At 42.3% G+C, this 19,227-nt stretch overlaps 1 protein-coding gene across 2 annotated transcripts in view; it reads left to right on the top strand.

Annotated features, from left to right (window-relative positions):
• COL4A2 (collagen type IV alpha 2 chain) overlaps positions 1-19,227 on the top strand; it is a 212,732-nt gene that overhangs the window by 114,140 nt on the left and 79,365 nt on the right. For both annotated transcript variants that reach the window (XM_055244659.2, XM_063618623.1), the window contains exons 5-14: positions 3,652-3,786; positions 3,871-3,915; positions 7,402-7,518; positions 8,810-8,881; positions 9,343-9,378; positions 9,487-9,549; positions 11,266-11,301; positions 13,342-13,383; positions 15,216-15,314; positions 16,938-16,973. In XM_055244659.2, the coding sequence (XP_055100634.2) occupies positions 3,652-3,786; positions 3,871-3,915; positions 7,402-7,518; positions 8,810-8,881; positions 9,343-9,378; positions 9,487-9,549; positions 11,266-11,301; positions 13,342-13,383; positions 15,216-15,314; positions 16,938-16,973 (681 nt within the window). The remainder of the gene's footprint in view (positions 1-3,651; positions 3,787-3,870; positions 3,916-7,401; positions 7,519-8,809; positions 8,882-9,342; positions 9,379-9,486; positions 9,550-11,265; positions 11,302-13,341; positions 13,384-15,215; positions 15,315-16,937; positions 16,974-19,227) is intronic.

Raw genomic sequence — 19,227 nt, 5'->3', positions numbered from 1 at the left:
AAAAATGGAAAATCCTAAGTATTGGTGAGGGTACAGAGGAATTGGAAACTTTGTGCATTGCTGGTGGGAATGTAAAAGGGTGCAGTCAGTGTGGAAAAAGAAATTTAGCAATACCTCAAATATGTGATACTCGTGCACACATATTTATAGCAGCACTATTTACCGATTCCACTCCTAGGAACACACCCAAAAGAATTCAGAACAGAGACTCAAGTAGTCACTCACACACACATATTCACAGCAGTGCTATCCACAGTAGCCAAAAGGTAGAGACACCCCAGATGTCCATGAACAAATGAATGAACCCATTGTGGTCTATCCGTACAGTGGAATATTATTCACCCATAAGTGAATGAGGTAATGAACCCCAAAAACATGATCACTGAAAGAAGCCAGACACAAAAGGTCACACATCGTTATGATTGATTCTATTTATTGGTAAATCCATAGAGACAGAAAGCAGAGTGGTGGTTGCCAGGGGCTGGGAGGAAAGGGAATGGGGAGTGATTGATTAATGGGTTTGGGGCTTCCTTTTGGAGTGAGGAAAATGTTTTGGAACTAGGTAGAGGTAGTGGTCGCATAACATGGTGAATGCACTAAAAGGCACTGAGTTGTATCCTTTAAAATGGTTAGCTTTATGTTATGTGAATTTCACTTCAATAAAAAGAAAAGGTTACAGCATACTCCAGAAAAGGAAAGACTCGAGTTTTTTATTCCAAAGTCAGACTCCCTAACCAAGAAATAAAGATGAGAAAGGGGTTTACTGACAGTGAAAGGAAAATGAGTACATGATGTGGTTAGCCACTTTCCCCCATCAAAGGGAATTGAGGAAGGGTTGAGGAATGCAGATAAGAATGTGGTTTTTATCAATAAGACGTGCATATTTCCATTTTGGTTAGTAGCAGATGTTCCCTTTGAGTTGACTGTATGAAATAATCCCACTGGTCACTGCTGCTTGTTTGGTCGGCTAAAAAAAAATAATAATCCCACTGGATAGATATGTAGTTTATGGGCAATAAAGTAACAGTCCTGATAAGAAACATTTTATCCCCCAGAAGACAGCCAGCAGACACTAACAAACCGCAGGCCTCAACATAGTGAGGGGAGCGTAGAGCTTCGTGGCATGGTATGTAATCTTAAGAAGGTTATAGTCTAGCATAGCCACAAACTAAACAAAAATGAGCATCACTGGGAAGGATCCACAAAAGTTGGAATCAAAACATGTTTTGTTCCCAAACTTACAACATTAAATGTCGTGTAGGAAACCACTAAGCATTGGAGATAGAATGAGTCTGGGATATCGTGCGTCCAGGGCCAGGGCCACCCATCTTCCATGAGTCTCCTCGCCTAGGTAGAAACACAGTGGCAATAGCTTCCATTGTAGAATGTTCTCCAAAGACACTAAAGTGCACGGGCTTCACCACGACTTAGGAGGCCTGAGATCAGGCTTCCCGAGGTGAGTACTGATGTGGCAGTGACAGGACCCCTCTGGGACACGTGGAGGGCAGAGGAGAACCCACTGTCTCTAAAACTCTGACTTCGGTCCAGACCAGGTTACCCTGAGGGAGATTTCCCAGCTTCCCTTGGTTTGAGGGGACAGGGGTCCCAAGATTCGGGATACATCATCTTCCATCCACAGCCTTAATCTGCGTTGATAGCTTCCACCCCAAAAAATCATCTTACCTACTTCCCCTGATGCCTGGGGCCTGACATCTCAAGGAATTGCCAGTTAGGAACAGTAATGAATTTGGAGGTGAGATCTCCCCACACCCCTCCATGCTGCTGCCTCAGTGACATTAACACTGTACCCTGGGCTGCGTTTTTAAGTTCCCATTTCACTTCAACTGTGTGGATTGCTGAGAATGGCATTATGAACATTCTGTGAAGACAGACACGTCTCAGCTGAACAGTTTACGTAGGAAGTTACCTAGAGGCAACAGAAGAAAAGCTTACAAAAATGGCTCAGGTCCCCCTCAATCTCAGGGCAAGACAGGAATTTGACATTTCACAGCAAATGGGGCTTGGCAAGTAAAGGTGCCGTGTGATGAATCAACAGCAGACTCATTCGTCTCAAGAGGAAATTAGGACATACTTTTTTTAAGTTTGGGCTAGCCTGTGAAATGTTAAAATATAACTATAATACAATAGTTAGTTCCAGCCATAGGAGAGATGGAACTTCCGCTCCCCTCCTTTCTCGTTTTTAAAACATTTTTATTGTGGTAAATTTATTTTTAATTTTTTAATGTAACATTTTAAAACTTTTGTTGTATTAAAAATATGCATATGTCCTCGCTTATGAGTGGGAGCTGAACAATGTGAACACATGGACACAGGGAGGGAAGCAACACACCCAGGGCCGGTGGGCGGGTCGGCGGGAGGGAGAGCATCAGGACAAATAGCAAATACCTGCTGGGCTTAACACCTAGGTGATGGGTTGATACTTTATTGTATGAAGTTCCAGGGTACTAATAAAATAAAATAAATGCATAACATCAAAATTACCTTTTGAGTCATATTGACGTGTCTGATTCAGTGGCATTAAGTTCTTTCACGTTGTTGTGCAACCTTCACCACCAATCCATCTCCAGAACTTTCTCATCTTCCCAAACCGAACCTCTGTCCCCATGAAACACTGCCTCCCCCTGCCCCTCTCCGCCCAGCCCCTGGCAGCCCTCATTCTACTGTCTGTCTCCATGGATTTGACCGTTCTAGGGACTGCATATAAGGGGACTCTATACAGGATTTGTCGTTTTGTGACTGGCTCATTTCACTCAGCACAGAGTCCTCAAGGTTCTTCCGTGTCACTGCCTAGGTGACTACATCCTTCCTCTTTAAAGGCTGAGTCCTATTCCACTGTGTGGGCGTCTACCCATTGTTGGACATTTGAGTGGTTTCCACCTTTTGGCTATTGTGAATCACGCTGCCGTGCGTGTAAGTGTACCAACGCTAGCCCCTGCTTTCTATATACCCAGAAGTGGAATCGCGGGATGCTGTAGTGATTCTCTTTTTTAACGTGTTAAGGAGCCGCCAGAGTGTTTTCCAAAGCAGCTGCACCATTTCACATTCCCACCAGCAGTGCACAGAGATTCTGATTTCTCCACATCCTCACCAATACTTATGATTTTTTTTAAAATAATAGCCATCCTATTTAGTGTGGACAAACATTTTTATATGTTTCAGAAGCTCTTTTTTTTTCCTCTGTGTGAACAAAAGGAGAGATTAACCACTTAAACATCTGAGGGTCATTTTGATATCTGAATGCAATATACATTTCCACACTTACTGTATACATTGTATTGAGGAAAATAGAGATAAAATTGTAGAAATTCATTTGGAAAATTTTTTATACTGAAACGACCTTAAAAAGAACCCAAATAAGTTAATTCTTTCATCCCAACCTAGTATTATCATTTCACAATGACATGACTTTAGTAATTTAGGATAATTTTTTTCTCACATTCCATATTTTCTCTTCTTAAACTCTGACTTCTTTTGTTAGCTATCATGGCAGTAGATAATGGTTTACATATAATGTTCCCTGTAGATTATAGCTCTTTAAAAGCAAAAAAAAATGTAGTTTTGAAAGTAACCGTAACTGATGAGTATTTATTGTGATTAATTGCGGAAATTGAACCTATGTTGTTCCCACAGGGTCAGCCTGGGCCAGTGGGCCCCCAGGGGTACAACGGGCCACCAGGATTACAAGGATTCCCGGGACTGCAGGGACGCAAAGGAGACAAGGGTGAACGGGGAGCCCCCGGAATAACAGGACCCAAGGGCGACGTGGTATGCACCGCTGTTGTACTCCCCTGGCCTCATGAGGGTGGCGGGTATCTCAGCCTTGGTTAATTTCATTTGCTTTCTTCATAGGGAGCAAGAGGCGTTTCTGGATTCCCTGGTGCCGATGGAATTCCTGTAAGTTTTATGGAAGACTGGAATTTTAAAACATTGCGTGCATTCTAGGCAATACATTTGTGACTTAAAGAAACATTCTGAATGAGACCTCCTTTTTGTTTATAACATAAAACGTGGGGACTATATGTGCGTATTCTCTCCACAGAATTCAGTCAGACAGTGAACAAATTGTTTGCTTTGTAAACGTCCTTATAGACTCGGCTTCCGAATTGAGACAACTTTGCTAAACTGCACATTGTTTGGTAATAAAAAGCTAGAGTGCTATCCAGATATTCGCCCTAAAGAGCCAGTCTTGCGATCTCGTTTGAACTATAGAGCAACCTGCATATAAAGTCGTTCAGCCAAGAGCATGGGCAGAATGAAGCCCTGCTGAGCATTTGTGCAGCTTCTCAAGTTCTTTACAGCAACCTCACATGAAACAAAAAAAAAGGCATGGTTTGTTCATGAGAAAAATCTCAAAATGCAATAAAATGTGTTTTTATAACCTAGTTTACTTTACTTCTTGTGGCATAAAAAAATAAACAAAACAGCCTGACTCACAGCCTTCTTCACAGGGACCCACAAGCAGATTTCCCAGGGCTGGCTTCCTGGCCAGACCTGACCTCAGGGATCAATGTGTTTATCGCACGTTCTGACCCGCCTCCCATCCGGCTACTGCTGTGGTTCTGAGACATCTGCTTCACAAACCTCACACATATACACAGATGTGTGTGCCCGTGTCCTGCAGAGGCAAGTTCTGTATCACCACACACGCACACGCACAGGGAGAGAGACTCCGTTCCCAGGCTGCACGAGTAGGGCCATGCCTTGCAGAAGAGAAGGAGGGAATGAGTGAGTGGAGGGCAGTCCCAGAGAACTCATGCGTTTCCATCAGATCTTTAGTCCCACCGTCGAGGAGACATCTGCAGAGCAGAAGGAGACAGTCAGGGCAAAATAAAGGAAGTCACGTTTGCCAAGACAAGAGCTGCAAGCCAGTGATCTCGGGGCTACCTGAATGGTGGGCTCAAACGGACACTTGGGTTCACCACATAGCCCTGAACAAATAAGGAAATAATGTCCACATCAGTCAGAATCTTGAGAAATGGACAGAAATGAAGAATCTGCACATTCCAAAGATTAAACAAATTTGGAAAGTATTTTCATACTAATGGCCTGAATCTAAATCACCCATTTTTAAACTACTCTTTTGAACTCTTTGGAGTGTCTTTCAGTTTTGTCTCCAGTTGAAATCTGAGTTAAAATGGAATGACATTATGGAAAGCAATTGCAACTCATCTGTACCAAGTTTCCTTCATGTTTCCACTTTATACTCATTCAATATCAGAGGCAAATGTCTCACAAACTAAGGAGGAAGTAATCATAATTTGGAGGAATGATTGTGGTGAGCAGGTGAGGACCATTTTCTACGGAACCGGCTGCTCAAAGGATCCAGTCTCTTTTAACCGCAGAACTCTGATACTACAAATTAAGTTAACATAAATGTCACCTGCCATAAGTAATCAGTTAACAAATGTAGAGTTTGAGGGACCTGGATCATTTTAGCTGATTAGAAGTTATATATAAGAAGTGATATGCAGAAAATCCTAAAGTGGTTTCATATAGCAGTGTGTCTAATTTGATGCTGAGCAGAGACAGACATTTAGCTCAATATAACTGAAATTTTTCTTTGAAGCACAATTTCAAACTAAGATTAGATTGACATGCAATTTCAAGTAACAGATCAGTTCTAAGCAAGTAAGAAACACAAATGGCAGACAAATAATAGAGAAGAATTTAAACATTACAGTTCATTTTAAGCAAAAGCATCACAGAATACTAAAAATCTGGAGCAGAGCATGTGGAGAGCTGTTTTCTCAAGCGGAAGCGCAAGGGCCCCTCATGTCTTTATCTCAAAGGCCACTAGAGTGCCAGCTCTGCAAACAGATCGAGAAGCTGCCCACAAATGGGGATTCCTGTGGCTCATCAGAGAGTTTGACTGAAGCCTGTTGGATCTCTCATCTGACGGCACCAGTTCAACCAATGGCTGTGGACATCTATCTGAAGCAAAGAGATGTGCAAATAAAAGTTCTACTTTTTTATTTTATTTCTTAATATCATTCAGGTTACGGAGAGCTATATGTAGGATTTGTTGTGTGGGGGTTTTGAGGTTTGTTTTTTGTTTGTTTTGTGTTGTTTTGTTTTGAGACAGAGTCTTGTTCGCCCAGGCTGGAGTGCAGTGGTGCGATCTTAGCTCACTGCAACCTCTGCCACCTGTGCTCAAGCAATTCTCATGGCTCATTCTCCCGAGTAGCTGGGATTACAGGCGCATGCCACCATGTCTGGCTAATTTTTGTATTTTTAGTAGAGACAGGGTTTCACCATGCTGGCCAGGCTGGTCTCGAACTCCTGGCCTCAAGTGATCCGCCTGCCTCAGCCTGCCAAAGTGCTGGCATTACAGGTATGAGCCACTGTGCTCAGCCACGTTTGTTTCTTTATCTTGAAATTTTCCAAATTTCTCAAAGTAACTGTAAAAGACATCCCAATGGTCTCAAAAATCACTCTGGAATATATGTTTGGTTTATTATCAAGAAAACTAAAGTTTTAAAGTAACTACACAATAACCAAGCATATAGCTAAATATCTGTTGTTTAAAGAAACAGCAAAACAGGCTGTGGCCAGGTAGTGCAGAAATTATAGATTATTAACCCAGCCCCCGTATGTCTTCTGGAACCAGCTTACTGCAGTGAAGATGCCCACAAATTTAGCCTGAGTCCCTCTAGTCATTGCAGACACTTGGCTGTGTTGCCTTTCCCCACCCCCAGACATTTCAGAAAACCTGACATGCTTTATATTCATGTTTAAAATCTAAAACGTCATGTTTCCCAAGAAAGCAAACAAGAGGCAATCAGTTCTTTCAAACATGGCAAGGCCATTGATAAAATCACATTGTGGGTGTGTCTTCTCTGTTTAGGATATGGATCTGTGAAACTCACTATCTAAAATGCAGTTGGGCAAGTAAGAAAGTTGCTTAACTGATAAGGACCTCCCTGTTATCCCTGAGAAGGAGGTAGCTGCTTCTAAAATCTTTCCTAGAATTTTTAAAATGTACCTTTACTTGCTTTCTACAGGGATAAGGACCTTGTTATCCCTGAGAAGGAAGTAGCTGCTTCTAAAATCTTTTCTAGAATTTTTGAAATGTAATTTTACTTGTCCCTGCTAATAGTCACTCCACTAGTAAGACAGGAGAAACCCCGACAGTGTACTTCTTACCCAAGCCCAGGTGAAGCAGAACTTTGCTTCGAAATCCTTTCCCTGCTTAGAACTATACCTTATGCCTTCACTTATTTCATCTTTCATTCATTCATTTGTTCACTTTTGAGGTGTCTTTTCCTTGGATTCATGCCGGGAACATGGCTGATGAGAATATTTAAGACTGTTTTATCGCACAGTTACATGACAACTAGAAACCTGCTGATTGGCTGATTCTCTCACTGTTCTCTTTCCCAGGGACACCCGGGGCAAGGTGGGCCCAGGGGAAGGCCCGGCTATGATGGCTGCAACGGAACCCAAGGAGACTCAGGTCCACAGGGGCCCCCCGGCTCTGAGGGGTTCACCGGGCCTCCCGTGAGTATCCCCACAGCGCCTGTGCTCCAGGGACAGGCAGACCCTGCTAAGCCCTGCCTTTATAACCTGGCCGGGGGAGGCCTCCCGCTCACTGTGGCCAGAACGGAAGCATAACTACCTGTTGACGCCCAAGACATGACGTTTCTGGATTCAAGTAACTTCATTTTTCGTATTCTTTAAATGTTAGATAGAAAATCATTGTTGTGGTTGATGTTGTTCACGCTCAGTCTCCCAAGTGTCACTTCTTTTCTTTCAAATTCTCATGCGTGATAATGGAATCATAAAACGAAAAAAGCTGAAACCTTGACAAAATTCTGTCCATCACCATCTTTATCAGATTATGAAATACTTTGTGATGTGGGAGTGCAGTTATTCTCCAGCAGATACAATGCAGGAGTTTGTTTTTTAATGGGGGAACTTTTATATCATCATCTGTTTTGTGGCCTCATTTATTTTTTAAGGTCTTGGTAAAACATCCTGAAATGTGTCTTCAGTAGTATGTTGCTACCTTATTTCCAAGAAAATCTTGCAAATTCAGGGTTAGACTAAAATTTTGTTTGGTGAGACTTTTTATTTAAAAACAAAAACTTTAAAGTGGGAAGAACAGTCATTAATCACCTTCATCACGTTTTCACCTGAAGCAAATGAAGTTCTCCTACTCAGTTCCACCTCCACCTGCCAGTTCCCCTTTCCTCGGCTGTTTCTGTTTTATGTGGTTCAGTTTTTCAATAAACTACATCATCTTCTACTCTATATATCGTCAATTTCGTTATCAAGAAACATATCTATTACTTTAAGTGATTCTTATAGTAGATGCTGAAAGATATTTACACATGCACATATGTATTATGTATATACCTACTGTTTATATTTGACACAATTCCAATGTTAAAGAATGACCCAGTATCTATTCTGCAAATGGGTGCTTGTGTTAATATGTTCAGTACACTAATGTCAAAGAAAGCACATAATAGTATCAGAAATAAAAATAACATTGGCATATTAGAGGGTTGGTTGGCAGAGTATTCATTTGGGTTTTGAAAATAATTTAAATCCTAAAGTATTTCTATTTTAACTCTAGGAAAGATACGATTGGGTCAATAGGAAATTAAAGGTCTCACCCTTGTTGCTGAATATAGGGTTGGTGTTCAGAATAACCCCCATCAGCCATAAGAACAATTAGACTTTGCCCACAAAAGTCAATGTTCAATCATCCAATTACCATAGCTGCACCAAATGTTAATGGATTTTTTTTGTTGTTTTTTCTTTTTACAATATATCTGCTAATTAGGGGCCCCAAGGACCAAAAGGGCAGAAAGGGGAGCCTTATGCACTGCCTAAAGAGGAGCGTGACAGATATCGGGTACGTTTGCAAGAGATGGGAGGGGTAATGAAGGGACCAGTGTAAATTCTCAACTAACAGAGTTAATTGCCAAGTGAACTTTGCATGTAAGAATGAATGTACTGAAGGCATGCCTAGAATGGCGGCATAATCCAAGTCACAGTGAATTTAAAAGTCATCTTATTTCCGATCAGGATGCTTTCAATCTTATTTTTAATTGTGTGTTTATCTCTTTCCCATATTCACAGTACTCCAAGCTAAATTAAATTAGTACTTGTAGTTAATATTAGTAAATATTAATATTACTAAAATATATTCTGACTAAATAATATTAGTAAAAATTAATATTAGTAAATTAACATTACTAAGTCCTGATAGGGCTGATCTGTTTGATATGCTTATTTCCAACTCTGCAATAAAAGGTAACTAAATCTAAAGATGGTTAAAAGCTATCACTCTTAAAATTATTTCTTCTCCATTAGGGTGAACCTGGAGAACCTGGATTGGTCGGTTTCCAGGTAAGTTTATTTTTATTAGACGATATTCCCAACAAAAGTTTAAGAGCTTCAGAACTCCAAGTACCAGTTTACCTCTCTTAAAAACATTCTCTCGCTGCCTATCCATAGGGACCTCCCGGCCGCCCTGGGCATGTGGGACAGATGGGTCCAGTTGGAGCTCCAGGGAGACCAGTAAGTACCTGGACACAGGTGCCCACTCTGGGACCATCGTCCGGTCATCCCTTCCAGATGCCACTTCTTCAATGGTTGAATCCAGATGAGAGCTTTAAGAACAACTATGATGCTTATAGGCGTAGCAGAGAACATCAAGACAAAACGGACCATTCCTTGCACACATGTTGCTGCTGTTAAGGTTGAAGAATAAGGGCTTAAAATTATGGTCACCAGCTCTCTGCCAGTTATGTCAAATTTTGACTTGGTCCCGGCAGGGTGCCCTTCCATCGCCACCCCATACCTACCCAGTGACAAAGAGCCCATCATCCCTGGGCAAGGCAAAACAAAGTCCCACAGGTTCATAAGGAGGAAAAGGAGTCTGCCTGTGCCACGCCCATGCTAGCAAGCGTATCACACCTGGGCTCATTACAGCAGGTGAGATATTGGCCATTGTTTAACAAAATGGCCCTAGAGGGCTCATTGCAAGTAGGGACGAGCAGAAAAAGGCACTTGCTAAGGCTTGTGTAGCTCTCTGGCCATTCCCACCACTGCACAATGACCTGGAAGGTGGACTAGCCACTGCGAGAGCTCCTGACTCACTCATTCCCCACATGTTAGTAATCAGATAAACAGGCCTTAACTTATACAAGGAGAGATGTGGGCTGCAGGTGAGAGAGATCTTCTCACAAGAAGCCATTGCTCAAGACTGAGACAAGCTATCAAGGGACACTAACACCAGTTCCTTGACAGATATTAAGAAAAAAATGAAGTCATATATGTTTGGGGAGACTCAGTCAAACTAACAGTTGGGGGGTACTCATAATTCTCTTCAGATTATAATAAATTACAATAATAATAATAGATTTTGTTTCTACAAAGCAAATTTCCCTGGTGCTGTGAAAGTGATTTTTGCAAGTAGCCCCATCTGTGAAAGACCTGGTCAAGGTGGCTGAAATCAGGATCATACGAGACACCCTTGCTGTTTCACTCCATATGGTTGTTGGCTTAGTCATAGCACACACGCCACATGGTTGGGTTTCATACTTTAAATGCACAGCTCGGAGAAGTCCGGCACAACAGATTGTAATTGCTAGGTCCTTAGCTGCTCTGACAGCTTTTGGTTCTTCACATGAGCCATGCAATCATCCACAACCCCCTCCCTATCCACTCCTTTGTATCCACTTATTTGTACTGAAACACTCTTCCCCTGCATCTGAAATACTTTAATCCTAAGCACAGTGTTGACACTGAATGCTCTGCAGAAAGACACACCATGATACTGCAGATGGACTTTCTGCTCTGCAGTGCCAGGCTGTAGATTCATTCTGTCCATGAAAGTTGGCCAAGCTACCAGGAAGAAGTCCCGCATGGACTCTCGTGGGGACTCCCAGAGGAAGTCAGGGAAGCTGTCTCTGCAGTCACAGGGCCTGGGACCTTGCAAAGGGATCAGAACAAACACAGAGAGGAGATGGGTGAAGTCGAAAGCCCAAACACACAAAAGCAAAGCAGAAACAGCTGTCCGTAGACAGCCAGCAGATTCTGAGAACTGGAGCTGACCCAAGTCCCTCTCTCCCAGCATGTCATCTCTGCCAAGCCAAATGCATCAGAAACCTCCATGCATCCTACACTGTGTCCTAAATATACAGTCAGTGGCTTTCCCAGAGCTTTCCAGCAGATGTTTTCTGGGTCCTGGGGTAAAGAAAACCATTGACACATTTCTTTGTATTTGTACAGGGACCACCCGGACCCCCTGGACCAAAAGGACAGCAAGTAAGTTGGTTTTGGGGGATGAGGATGAGGGAAGGGGGTACTTAGGTGTTTGTGGATTTGTTTTTTACCATAAAACTTCTTCGTTGACAACTATTTATTGTTTATATTATGATGAAAACGGTTTTGGAGGTTTTTAAGACTTAATGTTAAACTCCAAGGATAGATCCATGGTGCCTCTGGACATTAAAAACGTGAACAGGTGGAACGATTTGTTGTTTGCAAATTAATTACCACATGCCTGTTGCTGTATGAAAACCAAACTGAGGAACATTTGATTGAAAATGAAGATTACAACAATTTAGGGACAGCTCACGTTTATTCACGTGCATTGATTTACGAGAATGGACAAAATGTAACTCTATCTGTTGTAGGGAGGCCAATGTCATTCTTCTTATCTGGCTAGAATTAGGTTCTACAGGAGTCTAATGTCAGCCTCTGGGGATATATTCAGTGATAATCAAGTTAGGCTAGAGCCCAAAGCTATATACTGTTTTCATCCCAGAAAGGTTACTAAATTGATTGGAACACAGCAAAGTAGGTGGTTTGTTAGAAACTCGGAGGACAGAACTAGGGTTCCTTATTGTCTGAGAAAGCTGGATAAATGTCCAAGACAAACGAATGCAGTTGACAAGGGAAGTATTTGATCAAAATGCAACACAATTCAGAAATGCTGGGCTGCCAACGGGAAGCATCTAGGAACCTTTCCCTTGCCCTGTGTCCCGACGGAGGAGGCGCCAAGCCCACACGTTGCCATGGCTGCCCATTGCTGTGACCCCTGGTGACCACAGCTGCCACTGCCTATGCCCCCAGGCTCCTGTCCCCTCTGACACGGCTTCCGGTCAGCTGGAGAGCTTGCGCAGGCTGCTGGACGCCCCACCGCCTGGCAGCCTGGAGCAGGATGAGATGGGCCCCAGGCCAAGAGCAGCAGAAATAGGACCAGGCGGCCGGGCTGAGGAGGCAGCAGCCAAGCCCTGAGCCCAGGCCTGAGCCTCAGATCTCCCCTTGCTGCAGCAAACATAAACAGCCCTCCTCACCCCTGACAAAGGCACTTCCTGGTGACTTTGACGACCAGCTCAGGAGGCAGAGAGGGACCGTGGGGGACTCGCACAAATTGCATTCTAATCTAGCCTGGCCGCGTTTCTGTGCTTTGATTTCAGCTCCCCACCAGGTGGGGAAGAAGCAAAAGGCAAAAATTCATTGAAGGCTTTGTTTTTATTTTCAGAAAATATCTGGACATTGGAGGGGGCGGACGGTAGACTGCAGAGAGAGAGAGATCAGATAGGGCTTGTGTGAGCCTGCTGTCACTGTGGGAACACACAGAAACCCTGGGAAAGAAGCAAAGCTGTTGGGAGTAGAAGAGGACTGTGCCTATGATGTGCACAAATTTGTCATCTTGCTTTTTCTATGCATGAATCTTAGAGGTCAGCGTTGTCAGTCCTCCCACACATGGCTACTGCGTTCGTGAAATTATTCAATCCTTACTATGATACTGGGCCTAGCTTTGCTTCTTAGGTAAAAAGGAAGACAAAAAGGTTGGATAAAGCCCAGAGAATCACCTAAAATCATTACATTCTGATTGATTTTAAATTTCCAAAGATTATTAAAAAGATGGGTAAAGTTTATATGAAATGAGGATTATTTTGCCACAATGAGAGAAGACTGAGCCAGAAGAAAAGACGAATCATGATCTTCAAATGCAGAGTCCAGGGAGTGAAATGGGGCTGCTTCTTCCATCTACAGGGGTCAGAACCCAGGGACATGCTCTTAGACTACAGTCTGTAGAGACCATATACTCACGATCGAGGGCCAGCACCACCTGGGGTCCAATCTCAGCTCCCACTCATTCACTCTGAGGTCTTGGTCAACCGAAATGACAAACTGTCAATTAGTTTCTATAAAAAGCAAGAATATTATGCAAATATAGTTGCTCAGTAAAGTCGCCGATAATTAGGTCTTGGGTTTCTTTTTCTAAGAAAAATAATTTTATTTCTCTCTGATTGTTGGCTTTTTAAAACTTACAGAAATTATTTATCTTTTCAGGGCAACAGAGGACTTGGTTTCTACGGAGTTAAGGGTGAAAAGGTAAAGGAAGCCTGGTCAATTCCAGCAGAGGCATGCAGCATTTCTCAGCCAGGAAATAAATCATTTTAATTACTAAGTTCTACGCTGTAAAACTTTTACCTTGAGTTGATCTGCAGACAGACCATTTGCGTAGGGAAATAATCATTGCAAAGTGCTAGGCTGTCACCCACATGCCAGTGATAATTCTGCATCAACAAGATGGTAAACACACACCATCTAGGCTAGCCGAGACTCTGACACAGAGACATAAACTCAGCTCATCTTCAGAAGGTGGAGGTGAGGACATGTCACTGAGAGCATCTTCTCATGTGTGGAACCCAGAGGTGATTGACGGGACTGAGACTACAGCCAGAGGCTGACATGGAGCCATCTCAGAGGGGACCAGGGGATCTCAGGGACCAGCCCTGGTAGGGCACAAAGGCAGCCGTAAGAACCGCGTGGCTTTTCTCCTTCCTTAGAGTGCTAAGATCCAAAGACCTCATGGCCTTTGAGAGGAACGTGTGAGATCACGTGCACGACAGGCTTAACACAGTGCCACACCCCGCAAGCAAAACCTCACCAACACAGTCCCATTGCATTCACCACAAAAGCCATGTGCCCACTGTGAAGTAGACCTGACCCTTGGCCTCATGATTGGAACATTTCTATTTTGTTTTCCCTTCTGCTTTTTGATGGAACAGCACAGTAAGTTGAATCAAGTCCTGCTCATGTGTGAAGAAGAAACTCTTCCTTCTTTACATTAATGCCATAGAAGAAGTCAAAAAAGAACAATTAGCAAGCAGTGGGCTTCTGGAAAAAAAATAAAGAAACACACATAAAAATTTATAGCCCCATACAATGAAATATAACAAAATAATAAAATAAAAACAAGAAAAATCTGGGAAGAAACCATTGGTGGGAGAAGAGAATAGTCCCATTAGATATAATGGAGATGAAGTTAGAGTCTACAGTCTACAAAGGACTTATGCAAATAATGAGGAAAAAACATCAGGGGCCCAACAGGTACAAGGGAGGAGAACAAACAGCTTGGGTATTTTAAGATATTCTATTAGTGGACACTCAGCGTACACTGTGGAGTATCACTTTCTGCAGCTGACCCATCATCTCCATTTACTGCTGTCCATGTTATGTGATACCTGGGCTCAGACTTGTATGATACAGTTTAATGTGGAAAGAAAGGAAAAGACAATGATGTTCTTTTTGTGTCAATCAGTTTCTGGGAGGTAAATCCAGAATATTATACAAGGATAACTGTCCAGTAATGTTCTAGATAGATCGGTTTCACCATCTGTGCACCACATCAAAAAATCAAAATGATTTTATCATTTGCTAATGATAAAAATGCAAATTAAAGCAATCTTGGGATATTATAGTTATTTAAGATTGTTTTTTATTATATAAAAACATCTTTAGCTGGGGAAGTAGTCTTTCATTTCTTCAGCATTTCTTTTATCTTGGTGCCCATCTTGGCAACCAGTACAGTAATACCTGTCAAAAACCATAAAGACATTTAGCCTTGATACCTAATAATTCCCATCTATAGAAATTCATTGTAAGGAAACAACCCCACAGAAACAAATGCAGTCCAGAATTGTAAACAACGTACATGGCTTTTATGCATAAATTCTAAATGATTGCTAATGAAAGGAGGATATAAAAAACTTATATTAGGATTACTCTATTTTGTGATTATTATACTATAAATAGGTATACATATGGTAAGTAATATGCAGACATTAAAACTGCAGTATTTTGGCCAGGTTGTATTTGTATTCGAGTTTTGTAGTTTCCTTTCGATTTAAAGACAACTGCTTTTGCTTAACAATATGCAGGGTGACGTAGGGCAGCCGGGACCCAACGGGATTCCATCAGACACCCTCCACCCCATCATCGCGCCCACGGGAGTCACCTTCCACCCGGATCAGTACAAGGTAAAGAGCAAAACTGACTGTTTTCCTAGTTGAACTAAAAAAAGGGAAAGTAAAAGTAAATTTCTTCAATTGTATCCAACCACATTCCAAGTAAAACAAGCCTCACCACCAACTTGGCAAATTACGCATGAAAACATAACCAGGTCCTCCCAGAATGTTTTCAACGCTTCCAGACAGTTACTAGATTCACAGTGCAATCGCGTCATCAGTCCGTCATCTCAATTGTGATGAATCTGAAGCAACATGAGAATTCATTTAAAAAAAACCTTACATCTGTCCTTACGTTCAGTGTAGATGGAGGCTAATGGTCATACCGGAATTCAAAGCCAGAATCGCGGAACTGTCTAGCAAAATGTGTTCAGCAAAATAAAACCTACTTCTTTGCTGACATGAAGCACCTTTTTGGAGGATCAAAGTCAGTTTTTGACAGTTTCTGAATCATTCAATTAACATTTTGCTTAATTGAAATCATGCTGTTAGTCTGAAATAGGAATTGCTGTGTCCACTCTGGGTTTGGAGGCTGCTGTGCCACCCACCCACTCAGGGAGGTCCCGCAGCCTTTCTAGGGCTTCCTGTTCCCCCTGTCAAATGGGATGGTGACACTGACCTCCTGGAGCTGACGAGGAGGTGGCAGGCGACTGTGAAACACTCAGTACCATGTCGGGCACACGGAATACCTGGGAACTAAAATAGAAACCCCAAACGGGGAGATCTTACCTTTCCAAATAGAATCTTGTTCCCAACTCTTGAGCAGGGTGGGGCTTGGGCCCTGTGTCCTGGGTCCTGCGTCCTGGGGCGGATTTGGCAGGCAGGACCACTGCCTTGCGGGGGAAATCAACCCAGGTGGCTGAGGCTCGAGTTATGAGTGACCGTTGACAAAAATGTCCTGGGAGGCGGCAGGGAGGGCCTCTGTCCAGCTTCTGAACGGGAGCCCAGAGCAGGTTTGATCCGTGTGGAGGTGCTCAGTCTTCCGAGTCAAGTTTCCCACCTTTTCTACAACCCAGGCCAGGGTGGGATCTGGGGCTGGGCATGGCCAACCTGCAGGGGCAGTTGTGAGCTGCAGGAATCCAAGGTACCCTCAGGAATGACGGGGACAAAGGACCCGCCAATTGCTGTTTCCTTCACCATTTTAGACGAAGAGAAGTGGGAAAAACGTAGATCATGCTTTTGATCTGTGATATTGACATGGCTTTCAACAGCCACTTTTGCTTCAAGTTTCAATATGTTCCATGTGTATCTTTTCCTCAGAGGACCTCCTAGTAATGTTTTCTTCCAAAGAGTATTTTCATTAAGGCTTTTCCTTGGGCACGTTGTCCCACCATACGGATGTAAACAATCTGCCTGGAACTGTGTGGGGGATAAAGGAAAACACAGAGAGAAGGAAAGACAGACTTTCACTTGTACCAAGAGGAATACAGGAATTAATTTATCTTGTGAAAATCTAGAAGAAATGACACATCTTTTCTCTTGAATTTTGAAGCGGCAAAATTTGAGTCGTGTTGTAATCAATTTATAATGATTGAGGATTGATTGAATACTTTCAGCTCATGTCATGAACCCTGATTTTTACCCATTACCATCCTCAAATTAATAAGCGTTTCTTATTTTTCATATTCTTCACAGGGTGAAAAAGGCAGTGAAGGGGAACCAGGAGTAAGAGTAAGTCGCGTAACGAGCATGCTTCCTCCCCTGTGGCTCCTGGGCTCTCGGCGCTCTGCCCGGCATGACGGGTGCACCGTGCGCTCGGGGCCCGCACACCGTCACTCTCTCATCCCCTTGTCCGTAGCAGAACAGTATTAGCATGCATTTTTACACTCTATTTTAAGAAGTCAGTTCTAGAATTTCTTCCTCTTGGCATCATAAGCACTGGCTAATCATCTTCTTTTTTTTTTTTTTTTTTTTTTTTAAAGTTTATCTCTATTTTTCACTTTTCTTTTTTTATTTTTTTTTTATTTTATTTTTTTATTTTTTTTTATTTTTTTTTATTTTTTATTATACTTTAGGGTTTTAGGGTACATGTGCACAATGTGCAGGTTTGTTACATATGTATCCATGTGCCATGTTGATTTCCTGTACCCATTAACTCGTCATTTAGCATTAGGTGTATCTCCTAATGCTGTCCCTCCCCCCTCCCCCCACCCACAACAGTCCCCGGAGTGTGATGTTCCCCTTCCTGTGTCCATGAGTTCTCATTGTTCAATTCCCACCTATGAGTGAGAACATGCGGTGTTTGGTTTTTTGTCCTTGCGATAGTTTACTGAGAATGATGTTTTCCAGTTTCATCCATGTCCCTACAAAGGACACGAACTCATCATTTTTTATGGCTGCATAGTATTCCATGGTGTATATGTGCCACATTTTCTTAATCCAGTCTATCGTTGTTGGACATTTGGGTTGGTTCCAACTCTTTGCTATTGTGAATAGTGCCGCAATAAACATACGTGTGCATGTGTCTTTATAGCAGCATGATTTATAGTCCTTTGGGTATATACCCAGTAATGGGATAGCTGGGTCAAATGGTATTTCTAGTTTGAGATCCCTGAGGAATCGCCACACTGACTTCCACAATGGTTGAACTAGTTTACAGTCCCACCAACAGTGTAAAAGTGTTCCTATTTCTCCACATCCTCTCCAGCACCTGTTGTTTCCTGATTTTTTAATGATGGCCATTCTAACTGGTGTGAGATGGTATCTCACTGTGGTTTTGATTTGCATTTCTCTGATGGCCAGTGATGATGAGCATTTCTTCATGTGTTTTTTGGCTGCATAAATGTCTTCTTTTGAGAAGTGTCTGTTCATGTCCTCTGCCCACTTTTTGATGGGGTTGTTTGTTTTTTTCTTGTAAATTTGTTTGAGTTCATTGTAGATTCTGGATATTAGCCCTTTGTCAGATGAGTAGGTTGCAAAAATTTTCTCCCATTGTGTAGGTTGCCTGTTCACTCTGATGATAGTTTCTTTTGCTGTGCAGAAGCTCTTTAGTTTAATGAGATCCCATTTGTCGATTTTGGCTTTTGTTGCCATTGCTTTTGGTGTTTTAGACATGAAGTCCTTGCCCACGCCTATGTCCTGAATGGTATTGCCTAGGTTTTCTTGTAGGATTTTAATGGTTTTAGGTCTAACATATAAGTCTTTAATCCATCTTGAATTAATTTTTGTATAAGGCGTAAGGAAGGGATCCAGTTTCAGCTTTCTACATATGGCTAGCCAGTTTTCCCAGCACCATTTATTAAATAGGGAATCCTTTCCCCATTTCTTGTTTTTGTCAGGTTTGTCAAAGATCAGATAGTTGTAGCTATGCAGCATCATTTCTGAGGGCTCTGTTCTGTTCCATTGATCTATGTCTCTGTTGTGGTACCAGTACCATGCTGTTTTGGTTACTGTAGCCTTGTAGTAGAGTTTAAAGTCAGGTAGCGTGATGCCTCCAGCTTTGTTCTTTTGGCTTAGGATTGACTTGGCGATGCGGGCTCTTTTTTGGTTCCATATGAACTTTAAAGTAGTTTTTTCCAATTCTGTGAAGAAAGTCATTGGTAGCTTGATGGGGATGGCATTGAATCTATAAATTACCTTGGGCAGTATGGCCATTTTCACGATATTGATTCTTCCAACCCATGAGCATGGAATGTTCTTCCATTTGTTTGTATCCTCTTTTATTTCATTGAGCAGTGGTTTGTAGTTCTCCTTGAAGAGGTCTTTCACATCCCTTGTAAGTTGGATTCCTAGGTATTTTATTCTCTTTGAAGCAATTGTGAATGGGAGTTCACTCATGATTTGGCTCTCTGTTTGTCTGTTATTGGTGTACAAGAATACTTGTGATTTTTGTACATTAATTTTGTATCCTGAGACTTTGCTGAAGTTGCTAATCAGCTTAAGGAGATTTTGGGCTGAGACAATGGGGTTTTCTAGATATACAATC

The sequence above is a fragment of the Symphalangus syndactylus genome, chromosome 15, assembly GCF_028878055.3.
Source record: "Symphalangus syndactylus isolate Jambi chromosome 15, NHGRI_mSymSyn1-v2.1_pri, whole genome shotgun sequence".
NCBI lineage: Eukaryota > Metazoa > Chordata > Mammalia > Primates > Hylobatidae > Symphalangus > Symphalangus syndactylus.
The sequence above is the reverse complement of the archived record's forward strand: the minus strand, read 5'-3'. Positions and strand labels throughout refer to the sequence as shown.